The sequence below is a fragment of the Carcharhinus amblyrhynchos genome, chromosome 1 (assembly GCF_965287045.1).
Source record: "Carcharhinus amblyrhynchos chromosome 1, sCarAmb.v2.hapA, whole genome shotgun sequence".
NCBI classification, from domain to species: Eukaryota; Metazoa; Chordata; class Chondrichthyes; order Carcharhiniformes; family Carcharhinidae; genus Carcharhinus; species Carcharhinus amblyrhynchos.
Window position 1 is genome coordinate 55,766,359 of NC_137324.1, and position 19,753 is coordinate 55,786,111.

At 41.0% G+C, this 19,753-nt stretch overlaps 1 protein-coding gene across 1 annotated transcript in view; it reads left to right on the top strand.

The window, feature by feature from the left end:
• dnajb5 (DnaJ heat shock protein family (Hsp40) member B5) overlaps positions 1-19,753 on the top strand; it is a 49,193-nt gene that overhangs the window by 4,346 nt on the left and 25,094 nt on the right. Inside the window, exon 3 of the mRNA XM_080184107.1 lies at positions 18,815-19,425. Coding sequence (XP_080040233.1) covers positions 18,815-19,425 — 611 coding nt within the window. The remainder of the gene's footprint in view (positions 1-18,814; positions 19,426-19,753) is intronic.

The following is a 19,753-nucleotide window of genomic DNA, read 5'->3' on the forward strand; positions in this document are numbered from 1 at the left end:
GTTCATGTCACACTATCTGTAATGCCCACGACTTGCCTGGGCTTGCAAAATCTCACTAACTGTCCTGGCTGAAGATAATTCACATCTCTTTAACCTGTGCTTAACCGTCACTCCAGTCAAATTGTCTGTTCCTTTTAAGACTTGATTACCTGTAAATACTTGCATTCCAAACACTATCTTGTAAATTGAGCTTGTGTCTTTATATGCCCTGTTTGTGGACACAAGTCCTCACTCATCGGATGAAGGAACTTGAGACTCCAAAAGCTAGGGCTGCAAAATAAACCTGTTGGACTTTAACCTGGTGTTGTGAGACTTCTTACTGTGCTTACCCCAGTCCAATGCCAGCATGTCCACATCACAGATAAATATTGACCAGGACACCAGGGATAACTCTGCTGTTTTGAATAGTGCCATTCCACCCAAGAGGATAGACTCTGTTTAGCTTCTTATCTGAAAAATGGCATCTCTCATGATGCTCTACTTCCTCCATACCACACTGTTCCACTCTTTGGAGTGAGACCTTTAGAATTGGAAACCTGTGAATGTACTAAAAGAACAAGGCCACAAGGTTCATGGTCCACAAAAGTCCAAGAATGTGAAATCTAATTATATTTTATCTTAAATAATCAGTTACATTAAAGATAAAAATACAATAAACACCATTACTTGCACTCTCAATTGCATGTCTTAATTCCATTTTACTTCTACACCCATTAGATTTGCACTCCAAAACCCTCAAGTCAGATACATAGCAAAACATGGAAGATTAACTGTTAGGTCTGGGTATTCTGTACTTCCAGCAAGGTTATCTCTTCACATTTCCATCAACCATCCTAAAATTGCAAACTCCCCTTTCAACCGAATCTCCTGGTTCTGTTATTCTTTGATTGTGGATTTTTATATCTTAATTTTTTTCTTTCTTCAACTTGGCTTTACTCGAAATTTACTTCGCTAATAGAGCCCTTCTGTTAATGAGAGCTTTATTGTGCTTTATTGTTTTATCCAACACTCAGAAGTGCAATGGAATTCTGCTGAAAGAGTTGTTGTTTTCATTTTGCAGTTAAAGTGTACAAACAGAAACAATCCCCTGGAACCTACTATGAAAGTAACATTGACTTTTTATTCTATTGTCCGTCTCCCAGCCACCTGGCCATGTGAACTCAGCTGTTTTTTAAATAGAAATCAGATCCTAATTCTTAAAGGGATCACCCCACATAAAGTAGTTTTTGCCACTATAAGCACATGAGCCATCGCAGTTGACAGGCTTGCATAACATATTGAAACCAATATAGGAAAACAGCTCGTGCTTATTTAAGTAATACACCCCTCGTGTTGTATTACTTTGTCATTACAACAATGTGCTCTTAATACAGCAACTTTGGCAAACACAGACAACTGAAGCACTACACAACGTTCTCATCATAAAACGTTAACATTGCACCTAAGAAGGAGATGTTGGGTGGACAATTAAAAAGTTTGCTTAGAGCGAGATGTTTAATGACACAATTCAAGTTTAGAGCCTGTACAGTTGAAGGCAGTGGCTGATGCACAAGAGAGTCAGAGTTGGAGGAATGTAAAGCTCTTAGAGCATAGTAGAGATAAGAGAAATTAGATAGGATGGGCAAGGGCATCAAGAGATTTGAACACAAATGAGTATTTTAGAATCAAGTCATTGGTGTACCAGGAGCCACTGTAGGTTGGTGAGCACAGGGATGGTAGATTCAGACATAGACAGCAGCGTTTTTGATGGGTTGAAGTTTATGGACAATAAGAGATGGGTCTTGACCGGAAAAGTCTTCAGAAAATTGGAGGAAATAAAATCATGGATTTCAGCAGTGGGTAAGGTGAGGCAGGATGTGGAGTGTGGGATCAGTTAGGATGAAGCGTTCACAAGCTATAAATCAGCCTGGGATTGTGGCCAAGGAGGGGGATGAAATCAATATGAGGATGGCATGTGTGGCACAGCTGAAGACAATGGGTGAGATTTTGCAGCCACTTACAGCGAGTTTTCCGATGGCAGAAGCAGCTCGCCATTTCCTGCTGGTGGGGTCTTTCTGGTCTTTCCAAAATCTATGGCATTATATGTGACTTACTTGCCATGCCACTGGGTACCCGCCATGGAGGTCCCCTTTGCTGGGACCGTAAGTTCCTGCCAGCGGCAGTAGTTGGAAAATCCCATTCAATTACTTTGGTTTCCCAGTGTTTAATTCGATGAATGAGCTGCAGTTTCAATGTTAATTTGACGACACAGAAATAATGAAGCTTGAGAGAGAGTTCCATCAGCATACGTGTGGAACCTGGTGCTATGTGTTTGAATGATACCAGCCAAGGAGCAACCTTTTGGGTAAGAAAAAGAAATGAGGCTAGGTACAGAGACGGGAAGAGAATTCAATGCCAAAGTTCTGTAGATACCACTGGATTGGTTAGAGGGGAATTAGACAAAGACAGTTCCACTTAGTTGGACAGCAAAGGTGATGTGATAAGCATGTAGAAGGTACTGACTAATGAAGATAATTGGCATCACGCACACAACAGGAAGTCAATATTCCACTGTAGGGACATTTGAGAGGTACAAATAGCTGTTGTAGGATAAATGGATGGATTTGGGAGTTTGCAAACCATTCAAGTACTGGAAAGGAAAGGGAGGATGGAAATGAGGCTGTAACGTTGAGAGAGTTTCTTAGGTGGAGCCAAATGAAAGTGTTCGCCAGCAGCCTCTTGCTGCTCATAAGATTGCCCATGCCAAAATGTCCAATTATTTATTCACTGAGCATTGGTGACCAAGTGGGAGAATACTGGAGGAGAAAAACAGTTTACAATGTCGGCTAATGTTGGGGCCAGGACGGAAAGTTGGGTGATAGGCAGCTTAGTGAGGATAGGATCATCAGTGTAAAGGTAGGCAGGGGAGAAATTAAAGAAATGTGTGAGTTCGGGGTTAGGGTGAAAGAACTTGCCTTCAGTAGGGAAGGTCGAAATGTGGCAGAGCTAGGTAAATGGAAGGACTCTTTGTTGCTGACGAGCCAATGATATCTTTTGCTGAAGAGGGGTTTAAGGAAGCAGAAGGCAGTGGAGAAAAGAAGCAAGGGTTGTCTTTGCATTTCTGAATTATCTTGGTGTAATTAGCTGTTTTGGCAGAGGAAAACAAGGTTAGATGCTGCCTGATATGATCTAGCCAGATCTGGCAACTAAACCAGTGCACAATATATGTTTATCTACATATTTTAAATTTTAAGGGATCTAAGATGGAGATTAGTCTGAGGGAACAACATGGGTGAAAGAGAGGTAAGTGTTGCACTAGGAGCAAAGGTGATGTGAAGGTGTGATTGAGCAAATTGATAGCTGCAGAAAAATTGTGCTGAACAGAGGGTCAAAGGCTATATTGCTGGGAGTTTGAAATTGTCATCATAAGTGATTTGGGATAAATCTTTTTTTCTGGGGCAGATAGAAGGAAGTGGTTATATATGTGAGGAATCAATCCAAGGAAATAATGGGAGATAACTTTACCTGTGATTCACGCAATGCATTAAAGATTTAAATTGCATTCATATTGTGATTTTTCACCTCAGCATGTCCCAAAGTCTTCAGCCAATTAAGCGCATTATATTAATGGGAATACAAGAGGCCATGTGAGATACATTAATTGAGTAGATTAATTAATAAGCTTGAATCTGATTTTGATTAATTTTTGTTAGACAAGTTAGCAGGATCGATGGGTGATCATCAATGTGGGTAGAAGAGGGGGACCAAAAGGAAGTTGACTCAAAACATAGGAATAGACAGCTCAACACTTCGAACTTGTTCTGTTGTTAAGATTATAACTGATCTGTACCTTAATCTGCCTTGGATGTACACACCCTTGTCCAACAAAAATTAATCAAAACCAGATTCAAGTTTATTAATCTACTCAATTTTGTAGAAGGGAGTTTATTTTATACTCCGGCTGTTTGCGAAAATGTGTTTCCTAATGTTTGCCCCGAAAGGCTTGGCTCTGATTTTTAAAGGTGTATTCCCTTGGTCTATTCTGTTTCATTAGCAGAAATGATTCACTATCTACCCTATCAATTCCTTTTGTACTCTTAACCTCAAATAAACCATCCCCTAACTTTCTACACTCCAGAGAATACAAACTTAGTCTATGTAATCTGTCTTCTTAATTTAACTCTTGGAGCCCTCGTAACAGCCTGGTGAAAGTGAACTGCATTCCTTCCAACACCAGTATATCTTTTGAGGTGCAGTGCCTAGCACTCTATACATTTCTGGCAAAAATGTGGAATTGAAGTTGCAATCAGATCAACCTTGGTACTGAATGAGCAGTCTTGAGGGGCCAAGTGGTCTATTCCTGCTCCTTGTTCGTATGTGTGCACCCCAGATATAATCTAACCAGGGCTTTGTATAGCTGCAGCAAAGCATCTTCTCCTTTTAGAACTTGAAGGCTAGATTTTAAAGCTAACATTCCTTTAATTTTTTTTGGTGCCTGGAAAGAGGAAAAAGTGAGTTGACATGAAGATTGATTCACTAGGGATGAGAAGAGTTGCTTATTGCAGGCACTGAGGGTGGAAAGAATCTGTATATGTCTGACAGATTTGTTCTGGAACTTGAGTGAATGATAGAGAATTTATAGGAGAGCTAAGAAAAAATGTGCTGAAGGATAGAGAACAATATGGTAATAAGGACTATGCCATTGTCCAGGTCCAGAATCTCTCTCTCTTTATGTAGAACAAAATACTTTCCTGGTATAGCCATTTTATTTTGAAGTGGAAAAACGTGTATACCACTTCTTTGTCAAAATTCAAATGGTTATAGTAGAAAAACTTCATATTCCTTTCATATTTTCACAGTCCTGTCACTATTGTTCAATGTTACTGTGGTGATTTAATTTCCAAAACTCTCTTGAATTTATTGCAGCCTCATACCTATGCTCTTTGTTCTGAATATAACCAAATGGAAAATAATTCTATTAGAATGTTCTAATTATAATTGAATTAGGATTTTTTTACGAGAAGATAGAAAATACTAGTTTAAATCTTACAGCAAAACCTGAAGTATAACAGTCTTTGAAAGTGGAAGGGTTAGGAAGAGAACACAAGACTTAAGTAAGCAGGATAACTGCTGACCAGCAGTACAAACAATATTCAGTATTTCTAACTGGATTCTTTGCCAAGTGATGAAATATTGTACAGCAGTCGGCATTGCATAATGGATGTTTGGCTGGGGCAAATTATTTCTTATGTAGATTTTTAAAATGAAATCAGTCCAGCAAAAAGACAATATTGTGGTCTGTTTAGCAACATTAAATTTCAGTTACAGTATACAGGTGCCAGCTTTCAGTGTCCTGTCTTGCCCAGTGAAGTAACCCTCCTGAATTTTGGACTGCCTGAAAGTTAATTGGATAACAGTACTCATAAATGTATTTAGGTAGTAAAGTGAACATGAAAAGGAAAAATAAATGAGAAAAGGTGGAGAAGATTAAGTGGTATTTTTGTGGTTCAAAATCTACATTTCCTGTTTGAAGTTTTAACTATGGAAACCTGGCTCTGATGCATAGAAAATAATGGACACCAGACATTACTTTGGACAGCCTTTTCATTTGTGAGCTCTGTTATTTGTGCGGTTATTTGAAGCTGTCCAAAGATGCCTGAAAATATCTTTGTTCATCACAGAACATTTCCTTCTGCCATATCAGGCACTGAGTACAATTCTCCATTTTTGTTTAAATCATTCCAGGACTGTATTCAACAAAATGTCAGAATGTGATTTTGTGTTTTCTGGTTACCAGCATGCAATAGTTGAGATGGCTGAGGGTGCTGATGGCAGTGGTATGTATGTATATGTGATTCAGTTGAATGGATGATGTTCTTGAGTGTCAGATGTCAATTGTATTCGTCAAAGAATCAATTTTTCAGTTAAGTACATGTAATGTATTGCCAGTAGAAACCTGGGGGTCAAATTAATACCTTCATTGCAACAGAGTTTAGAAGGATGAGGGGGGATCTTATAGAGACATATAAGATAATGAAAGGGATGGATAGGGTAGAGGTAGAGAGATTCTTCCCGCTCAGAAAGAACAGCAGGACTAGAGGGCACAGCCTCAAGGTAAGGGGGGGTGCAGTTTAGAACGGAGTTTTGGAGGAACTTCTTCACTCAAAGGGTGGTGAATCTCTGGAATTCTCTGCCCATTGAAGTGGTGGAGGCTACCTCGCTAAATATATTTAAGTCACGGGTAGATAGTTTTTTGACAGACAAGGGAATTAAGGGTTATGGGGAGAAAGTGGGAAAGTGGAACTGATCCACTTCAGATCAGCCATGATCTTACTGAATGGCGGGGCAGGCTCGAAGGACTAGATGGCCTACTCCTGCTCCTATTTCTTATGTTCTTATGTACCAGATTTCTTATTATTCTTTAGCCAAAGGTTTTTAAACAGATCATTATTTCTCACTCAAGCTACATAACGCTCTGTGTGTAAAAACAAGCCAAAGAATATAAACACAAATTTTGTGAAGAGTTTAGCCTTATGACTCCAGTTGAAAGGACAAGTTTACAACTGATCGGCTCAGTATTATTCAGAGAAGAAATATTTTACTTCCTTAAAATCTGCCTATTACAATTTCAGCGTCTATCAAAGAAGAAAATGGCTTCTGAACTAGCATTCTCATTCCACAACAAAGTCATTGTTTAAGATTCAAGTTTTGTAGCAACATTTTAACTACTCATTCCTTAAGTCTAAATTTGGGCAATGACTTGCCCATTGGATAGAGTGAAACTCTGGAGGGTATACAGACTGTTATAATTTTTTCACCTGTAGAATCAATGCTGAGATATTCTTTCAATTCACCTGCAAGCTTTCCAAAAAATCTTTTATTCAAATCTAGTGAATCTTCATTTTTAGCCCAAAGATTAGCTTTCGAACAGTATCGAATAACTATTCTTCCCCCATCCCCAAAACTACACCTTGCCATGCTATCCATTTCCATTATTTCATTCGCTCCTTCAATGTGTTATATATGGGATGAGAGATGGTGGGATGACTTTTCCTTTTCTCCTCACCCCTCACTTGTCTACAACAACGTCTGTGATTAGAGGAAATGCTTTGCCCTTTTAGGGTTGTGACTTTTAATAATGAACACAATAAATCAGAAGAAAATAAAACATTTATTCACAACTCCCTTGTATACAAACAAAAATAAAGATGAATTCTAGAAAATGAAACATATAACTAGAATATTAATAAAATCCAACAAACAGAACACATTCAAATCAAGTCATTTAAGGGGGCCCACATTGGACTTGTGGCCTTTTTGGAGATGAATGGAAATTGGAAGTCTCTGGATTTCCAGACAAGGTTACAACTGGGTTTCTGTCAAGACGAATCTTTGCAGGTGGCAATCAGTTAGCTCCACTCACGCTGCTCGAGTTGATTGTTAGGCAAGGTCCTAATTCTTGGTATTAGAATGGTTCTTCTTATCCTGATGGTTTCCAGACTGATCTGATTTCTACCTAGTGCTTGGACTAACTTAGCCCACCGGGAGGATGCGCTCTGCAGCTGGCTACTTGATGGAGTCGCCAAGCTTGGCAGTCAGTAATAAAGGGGAGGAAAAGGGAGCAGTGGAACTTGAATTTCTGCGGAGTTCAGCCCACACTGATGAGCTCAGTCCCTCTTTCCAACAGTGAGCTGGACTTTCCGTGGGATTCTGAGAGGAACAGCTAAGGTTCCATTTGTGGGGAATAGACATGGGTGCAAACAGCAGGACAGGTTGTATCGAATTGGCACTAACTTTCAGTCACGGTGACTTGACTATGAAAGTACCTTTGGAGCCCCAATACAGCTCAGGGTTCTCTAAGGCTGGCATGTGAGTGAGGTCTTGGGGGTTGGGAGGGATCTTGGAAAGAGGGTCTGAGCTCTTGCCCCCTCGATGGGGAATGTGCAACATCATACCTATGAATAGGTGTCTATCCTGCATCTGAAATCCCACTCTCGCCGTTAATATCAGTTCTCTCATAATCTGTGGATCATGGTGGTCAGTCTTCATCCAGGTTATTGTTTGGTTGTTGGTGACCCAGTTCGGCACTTTGACTTTCCATCTGTAAGTGACTGACCTGCACTTCTTACATGAAGCTAGCATACTTGGAGCCTATGCGTAACTTCTGAAAGGTCCGCTTGTCTACCTATGAGAGCATTAATGGTGTCCTGAAAAGGCTGTATTGCCCCAGTCACGTGTTGCAATGACTTTGTGTCTTTCTGCTCTCAATTAGTGTTATGTTAATCTCACCATTTCTATCTCTTGATTTCTTTGTTCCGTGATCTGGCTACTCCACTGGCCCATTTATACTTTCACTAGAATATACATCAGTGCCAAGTCACAATATTCCAATTAATTGAATTGCATTCAATATCCAATTTGCTGTTTAGATTCCAATCTCTGTCTTCTCAATTACTTAATTCTATTCAGTTTGCTTCATAACATCTTTGAAACAGAAATCAAACTTATTTGATTTCAGTTAGTAACTTATTTTGGTTTTCTTTATTTTGTTTTAAGGCAGCTTGCCTACAACACATTTTCCTATGTCAGAATTATCCCAAATTCAGAAAACAATGTTGTGGGCTTTTAAATTTCCATTAGTATCTATCTTTTCTTGCCATAGCTACCATCTAAACTGTGATTTTTTTTCTCTCTTAGAATCCCTTTAAATGTCTCTTTTTCATCACCATTGTTGTTCTCATTATCCATCAAATGAATCCCACCTTTAATTCTGTTCCACTCCATTCAAGTATCAGCTCTCCTATAACATCTCTTCTATTACACCATTCATTTCCCCTCATCCCATCTCGCATCTCATCTGTACTACATATACCTGTTCCTTTCCTTCAATGTTCATCTATCCCCTGGGTTATTTCCCTCGTCCCTAACTATAATAATTTGCCAGTTTTGGTGGTAGGAGCAGGCATTCCCTTTGAACCCATCTTGCATCTGATCGTTTTCAACCTTCCCACATTCAAAATTTGCAACAAGTGTGCTCTGTGTTTAGAACTACTTCTCCAGTCTTGTGATTGGTTCACTAACTCTGAACATCCACATCACATAGTCTAACTAGAATGCTTTTCAGCCACTATGGTAGTGTAATAATTCCCATCATTGTCGGACAGCCCTAAAGCCAGTGCAGTTGCTAAAAGTTGTTCAGTAGTGATGAATGCAACTTAGCACTTCCTCACTTATTCTGTCTTTTGCAACTTCTCACGAGATGCCCTCCCCCCTTTTACTATATTTTGATTCAGGCTGATTATTTCTGCTATATTGAAATCCACAAATAAATTCTCAAATGTCTTGAAGCTGCTGCAAAATCTTGCTACTTACAGTTACCTGGAAAAACAAAACACGAAGCTCCATCCTGCTTGAGACAGAATGGGTTAATTCTCTGCAAGTTTCAGAAGGGATGGAGTGAAGTTCTCAGATAGGTGTCATTACATCATCACTTTTTAAAAATTTAGCAAACCTTTGGAACCACACCCAATTCCTTTCTCAGGCTCTAATTCTAGAATTATCTTTTCATTGTCAATTATATCAGGAATACATCTGTGAACCTAACAAGAAGTTTTGATCCAAGATCAATCCAAAACAAGACCTGCCATAATCATTTCAAATATCTCAAATCTTAATTAACCCTACCAAATTAAGATTGCCACATTTTCACACTTATTCCACATCCCTCCAGCATACACTTAAAATTTGCTGATTTAATTGTTTCTATAAATTTGTCATTTTAAATTAACAGACACGAGTTTGAGTATTTAAAATCAAATCAACTTCTTGCTGAAATAGTTAACTTTCCCACAGATCCCAAACAGAATTTAGCATGCAATGAAGAGGCAGGCACCTCTCAAATTTTAAACAAGTCAGTTTCTTAAAGTGAAAAGCTCAAAATCTTTGTCAAATTAAAAAATAAAAATAAAATTTGTAATCTCCAATGTATATAAATTCTTAATTACCAAATTAGGAACAGAAGATAAGACAAAGGAAAGAGCGCATGATTTCCTTCAAGCTTTAAATCCTTTCTTACCACACTTTGAACCCAGGATTATTCAGAGTTTGAATTGGTTATTTCAAACTCCAATTTATATACTTTGAATTTAAAATTCCAATTTACTTTCCAACAAAGTAACTTCCCATGCATATATATGTTTGTATAGGCTATACAACGATGGCCATCAATTATACTCAAAATTAAGAAATTTCAAATACTTCTCTTATTTCAATTTACGCTTTAATCCAGTCCAATTCCCATTTGATTTTAAACTCTGTATCAAACCCACTATTGCAAAATCACAAGTTAAGGGAAAAGCATTAAAGCAAACAACATAACAAAAACATCTACAGTGCTATTAAACACACAAATGCAAATGGAAGCTTCCATACTTCACTGCACAGCATTTTTTCTTTCATTCAATCTCAACATTCTAAACTGGAATAAAAATAAAACATTCAAAGAAAATTGTTTAGGACAGTAGCCTTCATTCTTCCTTTTTCCAAACTATAATCAAACCCAACAACAAAAGTAAATTCAAGAACTTGTAAACTTAAATTTTAACAGGTTTAATTCTTCCTCAGCCTGCCTCTTTGAAGTTAAACCAAAATGTAAAGCATGGCATTTATTGGCCACAATAAATACTCTACAGAAACAAATAGTGACTTTAACAACTCCGGTACTCTATTTAATGCAACAGCAACAATCTACATTCAAAAAGTAACCAGACAGCACAGACACACAAATATAAAAAGTACTCAAATTGTCAGCTCAGCTTTAGGTTTTCTCGAATCAATTTTTTTGCATCTTGCCAATTAATTCAACCTTTCTCTGGTAAGGTGAGAGAACATGGTTCCTTTTCCTCTCAATTCTGTAACACCACTCTGTACACTACCTTCCTGACATTAAAAGCAAAGGTCCCCTTTGAGGTTCTTTGTAAGGTTAGTGAGGCTTTGAGCTCCTGCTCCTTATTCCACATAGTCTGTTTTTAATCCCTCAGCCACCAATCCTTTTGCTCAGCTTTGGGAACTTCTGAATCATATCCTTTTTCCATCATTTTCTTAATTTCCTGTGCTCAATTTGTATTACTTGTATTACATTGCCCTCCCAGAAAGCAATGTAATACAAGTCCCTCCCAGAGATTCCCTGCCTCAGATCGTCTGTCATCGTTCTGTCACGTGGCTCATATCTCCCAACGTACTTGGTGTTGCACAGCTTTTTTTTTCGCTCTGCTACTCGGGTTGATACAAAGTCCCACATTGTTTCCCCGCATTAGCGCAACTCCTAATCCCTAACATCTTTCCCTGTTGCATGGTCTTTTTTAGCTCTGCTACTCAGTGATGCGAAGTCCATTTTGGCTCTCTTACATTAAGCACAACATATTTACTCAGTCATCCTGTGTCAGGAGTCCCCTAATCTTCAGGTCACTCAGCTTATGGCTCCGGTAACCTGATATGTGATTCTTCTAAATACTGGATGGTGACCTAAACGATACTCATCCACAAAGGGAAACGTATCCTGCTGCTGGAATTCTATTGAACAATGCTACTCACTGCCAATCTGGAACTTTTTTCCGGAGACTAACCGTTAGGCTGGCTTTCTCAGCTAACAAAGACTCATGGAGACTGTATTCTGGTTAAAGATATTTCTTTACTTCCCAAGCTTGGTCCACGCACATGGGAGAGAGATTTGGGGCAGTTCAAATCGACTCTGAAGCTGCATTAATCTCAGTACTACAAAGAACAAAGAAAGGTACAGCACAGGAACAGGCCCTTTGGCCCTGCAAGCCTGTGCCGATCATGATGCCCTGACTTTTAAAAAAAACCTCCTGCCTTATCCCTCAATTTCCTCCATCTTCATGTCCCCATCCAGATGCCTCTTAAATGTTGCTAATGTGCCTGCTCCCACCAGATCTCTAGGCACCCACCACACTGCATGAAAAACTTTCCCCACACATCTCCCTTAAATTTTCCCCCTCTCACAATGAACCTGTGCGTCCTTGTAATTGACACTGCCACCCATGGAAAAAGCCTCTGACTATCCATCCCATCTATGCCCCTCATAATTTTTTTAAACCTCTATCAGGTCTCCCCTTAGCCCCCATCTTTCCAGTAAAAACAATCCTAGTTTATTCAACCTCTCCTTAAAGCCAACACTCTCGAGACAAGGCAACATTCTGGTGAACCTTCCTTGCATCTCTCAAAAGCTTCCACATCCTTCTGATAGTGTGGTGAACTGCACGCAATACTCCAAATGCGGCTTAACCAAAATTTTATATAGCTGCAACATAATTTCCCATCTCCTGTACTCAATGCCCCAGCTGATGAAGCGTGCCATATGCCTTCTTAATCAACTTGGCCACTTCTGTTGTCACTTATAGGAAACTGGACCTGCATGTCCAGATCGCTCAGTTAAATGTTGCTAAGGATTATGCCATTTGTAGGATAACTCATACCTAAATTTGATCCTCCCAAATGTATCACCTTGCATTTGAACAAAGAAAATTACAGCACAGGAACAGGCCCTTCAGCCCTGCAAGCCTGCACCAACCATGCTGCCCGACTCAACTAAAACCCCCTACCCTTCTGGGGACCATATCCCTCTATTCCCATCCTATTCATGTATTTGTCAAGCCACTGTCTTGTCTGTCTCCACTTACTCCCCCGGCAACAGGTTCCAGGCACCCACCATGCTCTGTATAAAAAAAAAGTCTGCCTCATACATCTCTTTTTAAATCTTGCCCTTGCACCTTAAACTTATGCCCCCTAGTAATTGACTCTTCCGCCTTGGAAAAAAGCTTCTGAATATCCACTCTGTCCATACCTGTCATAACCTTTGTAGACTTCTATTTGGTCACCCCTCAACCTCCTTCATTCTGTGAGAACAAACCAAGTTTCTCCAACCTCTCCTCATAGTTAATGCCCTCCATGTCAGGCAACATCCTGGTAAATCTTTTCTGTATCCTCTCCAAAGCTTCCGCATCCTTCTGGTAGTGTGGCGACCAGAATTGAACATTATATTCCAAGTGCGGTCTAACTAAGGTTCTATAAAGCTGCAACAAGACTTGTCAATTTTTAAACTTGATGTTCCGGCAGATGAAGGCAAGAATGCCATATGCTTTCTTGACTATCTTCTCCACCTGCATTGCCACTTTCACTAACCTGTGTACCTGTACACCCAGAATCCCTTTGCCTATCAATACTCTTCAGGATTCTGCCATTTACTGTATATTTCCTTATCTGTATTAGACCTTCCAAAATGCATTACCTCACATTTGTTCAGACTAAACTCCATCTGCCATCTCTCCGCCCAAGTCTCCAACCGATCTATATCCTGATGGTCCTTGTTGCTATCCGCAAATCCACCAATCTTTGTGTCATCCACAAATTTACTAATCAAACCAGTTACATTTTCCTCCAAATCTATATATATTACAAACAGCAAAGGTCCCAGGACTGATCCCTGAGGAATGCCACTTGTAACAACCCACCATTCAGAAACGCACCTTCCATGGCTACCCTCTCTCCTTTGACCGAGCCAGTTTTATATCCACCTTGCCAGCTCACCTCTGATCCTATGTGACTTCACCTTCTGCACCAGTCTGCCATGAGGGAGCTTGTCAAAGGCCTTACTGAAGTTCATGTAGACAACATTCACTATGCTACCCTCATCAATCACCTTCGTCAGTTCCTCAAAAAACTCAATCAAGTTAATGAGACGCAACCTCCCCTTCACAAAACCATGTTGCCTCTCTCTAATACATTCACTTATTTTCAAGTGAGAATAAATCTTGTCTTGAAGAATCGTCCCTAATAATTTCCCTACCACTGATGTAAGGCTCAGCAGCCTGTAATTACCTGGATTATTCTTGCTACCTTTCATAAACAGAAGAACAACATTGGCTTTTCTCCAATTGTCTGGGACCTCCCCTGTAGCCAGTGAGGATACAAAGATTTCTCTCAAAGCCTCAGCAATTTCCTCCCTTGTCTCTCTCAGTATTCTGGGGTATATCCCATCAGGCCCTGGGGACTACCTTAAATGTTTCTCAAGAATTCCAATACCTCCCCCTTTTTGTTCTCAACATGATTCAAACTATCTACACACCCTTTTCCAGACTAATTATCCGCCAAGTCCTTCTCTTTGGTGAATACCTTGCCCATTTCCTCTGGCTCCACGCATAGACTCCCTCCCTTGTTTTTGAGTGGGCCAACCCTCTCCCTGGCTACCCTCTTGCTCTTCGTATATGTATAATAAACCTTGGGATTTTCCTTAGTCCTGCTGGCCAATGCTTTTAGCCCTCCTTACTTCTTGCTCAAGTTTCTTTCTACTTTCCTTGTATTCCACACTTGTTTCTTACGCTCCCAGCCTCCTAGCTTTGACAAATGCTTCCTTTTTCTCTCTGACTAGGCTCACAATATCTCCCATTAACCAAGGTTCCCAAAACTTGCCATACTTCTTCATTACAGAAATGTGTCGGTCTTGAATCCCTACCAACTTACACTTGCCAGATGTTGATTTGCCCACAAACATCTGCCCCCAATCTACATTCTTCAGTTCCTGCCTAATATTTTGTAATTAGCCGTCCCCCAATTTAGCACCTTTCACTTGAGGACACACTTATCTTTATCCATCAGTACCTTTAAAGCTTACTGAATTATGGTCACTGTTCCCGAAGTACTCCCCTACTGAAACATGGACCACCTGGCCAGGCTTATTCCCCAATACCAGGTACAGTATGGCCCCTTCCCTAGTTGGACTATCTACATAGTGTTTCAAGAAGCCCTCTTGGATGCTCCTTACAAACTCTGCCCCATCCACACGCCTAGCACTGAGTCCCAGTCAATATAGGGGAAGTAACAATCTCCCACCATGTTAAGCTGCCAATTCTGTCCTTCTCTTAATCAAGTCCCTGTAATGGCAACAGCATCATAGTTCCTAATGCTAATCCAAGCTCCAAGTTCATCTGCCTTACCTGTTACATTTCTAGTGTTGAAACAAGTGCACTTCAGTCCACCAGACCCCCTTTGATTAGCAACCATACCCTGTCTGCCCCTTCTCTGAGTCTTACTGGCCTTACTGGTTCCCCTTCAGCTAATTCACCTTTGCTTTGGTTCCCACTCCACGGCCAAATTAGTTTAAACCCTCCCTTATGACACTAGCAAACCTCCCGGCCAGAATATTTATGCCCTTCCAGTTTTGATGCAACCCGTCCTTGTGGAGATCCCAATGGTCCAGATATCTGAAACCCCCCCCTCTACATCAGTAGTTTAGCCACATGTTGAGCTGCACTATCTTTCTATTCCTAGCCTCACTAGCATGTAGCACAGGGAGTAATCCTGAGATTACAACGCTAGGGGTCCTGCTTTTTAACTTGCTACCGAACTCCCTAAGCTGCTGCTGCAGGACCTGATCACTCTTCCTACCTATGTCGTTAGCACCAATATGTACCATGATTTCTGACTGTTCATCCTCTCCCTTCAGAATGCTTTCTGCCCATTCAGAGATATCCTGGACCCTGGCACCAGGGGGGCAACATACTATCCTGGAGTTTCTTTTGTGTCCACAGAAGTGCCTGTCTGCACGCCTAAACTATAGAGTTCCCTATAATGATTGTTCTAGTCCTCTTTGTCCCTCCCTGCATAACAACAGAGCCAGCCATAGTGCAACTGCTTTGGCTGCTGCTGCAGCTGTTATCCCATGATAGGCCATCTCCCCCAAGAGTATCCAAAACAGTATAATTGTTAGAGAGGGAGATGACCATCCTGCACTGACTGCCTGCCCCTTCTAGCTGTCACCCATCTATCTGTCTGAGCCTTGAATGTGACCACATCTATAAAGCTCCTATCTATGATGCTTTCTGCCACCTTATGCTCCTAAGTGCATCTAAATGCTGCTCAACCTATCCATGCGGTCTATAAGGAGCTGCAGTTGGGTGCACTTCCTACAGACATAGTTGTCCGAGATGCTGGAAGTGTCACAGATCTCACACATGCAACAATTAACCCCACTGATCGACATTTTGAGCATCAATTAAACTATATAAGAAAATTTACCTTCACTTTTACCTTCTCACTGTGGCCTTTTTTTTGGGTCAGAGGAGGAGGGAGGGAGGGAAACACTAAAGTAGAGTTTTGGGTGTAGCACTCCTTGACACCAGATCTTCCGCTTCCCACTTCTTGGTAGATGTTGCTGGCCCAGCGTCTCCCAGAATGCACCAGTGAAGTCCCTCGACCACCTCTACCGGATTTGTCCGGATTAAACTCATTTCTATGTCCAATTCTCCAATCTATCTATATCCCATTATATTCTCTGACAGTCCCCAGCGCTATCTTCATGTCATCTGCATCTGCTAATCAGACCATCCACATATTCCTGCATATCATCTATATATATAGAAGTCCCAGCACTGATCCTTGCGGAACACCACTAGCTACAGATCTCCATTCTGAAAAATACCCTTCCACCGCTACTCTGTCTTCTATAACCAAGCCAGTTCTGTTTTCACCTAGTCAATCCACCCCAAATCCCATGTGATTTTAGTTTTAGTATCAGGCTGCCATGTGGGACCTTGTCAAACACCTTACCAAAGTCCATATAAACTACATCCACAGTCCTTCCCTCATCAATTTTTGTTTTGTTACTTTTTTAAAAAACTCAATCAAGTTGGTGATTCATGACCTTCCCCGTACAAAACCATGCTGCCTGTCACTAACTAGTCCATTTTCCTCCAAATGTGCATATATCCTGTCCCTTAGTATCCTCTCCAAAAGCTTCCTCACCACTGCCTATAATTTTCTGGATTATCCCTGCTTCCTTTCTTAAACAAGGGAACAAAATTGGCTATTCTCCAGTCCTCTGGAACTTTGCCTGTGGTCAAAGAGGATGTGAAGATATCTATCAAGACCCCAGCTATTTGTTCCCTTGCCTCCCACAGTAACCTGGATGTGGTAGACTAGCCCTGCTCGCTCTCCTCCTGTCAGTTGAGTGCAGCAGGTGTTTTAAAAATAATTTGTGTTTAATTATTGTGACTGCATCACAGAGACAGGTTTCCTTGTAAATCTTAAAAAAGAAATGGTAATCATATGTAATACCTGATCTATAAAAAATAATAAAATGCTCCAACTCTACCTCACAAATACATTCAAGAGATTGATACAGACACACACACACACACACGTATGCACACACAAATGGCGAGTAGGTTAAGTCCGAAAATGAAATTACTCCTATATGGACCCTGTAGCTTGATGACTTGGATGTTTTAAGTTGGGTTTGGTAATTTTTCTGGATTCTTTGGTTTTATGTTGAATGTGCTGTTTGTGATGTTGAACAGGCAAGGTACACCCTTGCAAAGTGGCTAGGGAGAGTGAGAGATAGAAAAGGAGCTCTAGTCTTCTTGCTGCTACCCACTCTTGATCTTTCCACACATTGACCCTGGAAATCGGTGCCTTTTTATATAAAGGGCTGGTTTGCTGTCATGTGACCTTATTTAACAACCCAGCCATATACAAGCCAGTTTCCAAAATGGCCATAACATGTTCATTCCAGGTACATTGTTTAAAGTGATTAGAACAAAATGATCAGTAGGGCCTGCTATTCAGATAGGGTCTATTGTTTAAAATGGTGGAGTTTAATGGTTTAGTCCCCGCCCAACTGAATAATTAGATTATATCTGAGCTTTTAAGTAATTCAGGAGATGGAAGTTCACAATCATAGTTTAATGTCCTTAGTGCAATATGTTTAGACTGCCCGACTCCCTTCTGATAACGTCATCTCATAATTTACAAAGCTGTGTAAATATTCAGCCATTTTGAGGCCTATTGTTTAGGTCACTAGCAACTTCTTGAAACTTTTTGAGTGAGGTTCTCCCAAAAAAAAATTCTAGGTGTTGAATTTGCATAACTACTGGAGTAAATCACATTGGTTTTTTTCAGCAGGATTTTCAAAATGAATTTCCAACACTCTGTGCACTGCAGAGTGCACTAGCGTGAATCTCATTAAAAATCCAGAGTTGGGGCCTATTTCCACTTGAGAGGCCGGCAGCATAGCGCAAAGCGGGCCACTGCACATGGACCAATCTGTCAGCGCTGAGATCGGTGCATGTGCAATTGCTTCACAGTGCCAGCTTCCAGATCGCTGGCCAGCCATATGACTACTCAGTCGCTCACCTCCCTGATGTGTGCGGGCCGGTCTCGATCACTGGCTTCCCTCCCTCTGTCACTGCCGAGTGCAGGGTGGCAGCAGGACCTCCCCTATCAATCTCTTCTCTCCCCCACTCCCTTGATGATGCTTGGAGGGCAATGACAGTTTGCCCCCTTGGGCAGTGCCAAGCTGGCAATGCCTGGGAGCACCCCCCCCAATCCCTGACCTCCCAGGGGGCATCCATGGCCCCCCCACTCCGCCATGGTCAGGCCACCGGTTCCCCGCAAGTGGGAACTGTTGTAAACCTCGCTGGAGTGAAACACCCCTAGTGGGGGAGGGAGTGGGGGGCTGGTGGGCCCAGAGACCTCAGTCCTGTGCCCATTATTAGGATGTAGATCTTCATCTACGTAATTTATGAAGGTCTATACTGATTCCTGGTGCGGAGCTGACAGTGCTGGAAATTCGGCGGCTGAAGACTCGCAGAGGCCGTGGTACCTAGCAGGAAGCCAGTTAAAGGGTCTCTGCTTGAGTCTCAGTGAGCTGGGAGAATTGCCCCCATTCTGTGGGTTCAGCCGACTCAATAAGCAAAGTCATTTTTTACTGTTTAAGAAAAACCCTTTTTATAACACGTGTGTAATCTGTTTAATATTACAGGTCTGAAGGCTGGAGGGGTGTCTACTGGTGGCCCTGGTAATACGTTCCACTACACTTTCCATGGTGATCCCCACGCTACATTTGCTTCCTTTTTTGGTGGTTCTAGTCCTTTTGATATTTTCTTTGGTACTCAAGGACGCTCCAGAATGGCTAGTGACTTCAGCCATGAAGACATGGACATTGATGATGATGATGACGACCACGATCCCTTCAATGCATTTAACCGTTTTGGCTTCAATGGAATTAATGGATTTCATCGACGGCATCCAGACTCCTTCCATACTCGAAGAAAGATACAAGATCCCCCTGTAATTCATGAACTTAGAGTATCTCTTGAAGAAATCTATCATGGTTGTACTAAAAGAATGAAGATCACACGTAGGCGGTTGAATCCAGATGGCCGAACCACAAGGACCGAAGACAAGATTCTGAATGTTGTTATTAAAAAAGGCTGGAAAGAGGGCACAAAAATCACATTTCCCAGGGAAGGTGATGAAACAGCAACCAACATCCCAGCTGATATTGTCTTTATTCTAAAAGACAAGCCTCATCTTCATTTCAAGAGAGATGGATCCAATGTTGTTTATGTTGCGAAGATCACCCTTAGAGAGGTAGGTACAAACAAATTTTGTTCTAAGCCATCAAAAATTTAGAAGCAATCTTGAAATGTCAGTTATTTTCTGTTACCCAATGTTTATACACTAGAATAGATCATAGTTTGATTTGGTTCTAGGAAAACAAAAAGCTTGAATTATAACCTGCCAAGGTTGGACAGAGGCCTGGGAATAAAGATTTCCTGTACAAATAGAGTGCTTATGACATAATTGCCCAGAAACCAGCTGATCTACAGACTTGGCTTCCAGTCAAATGTGCATTCCAAGGGAGCTGCATGACAAGTTTTACACACTGGATTATTGGGGTGTGGGTGTTTTGTTTTAT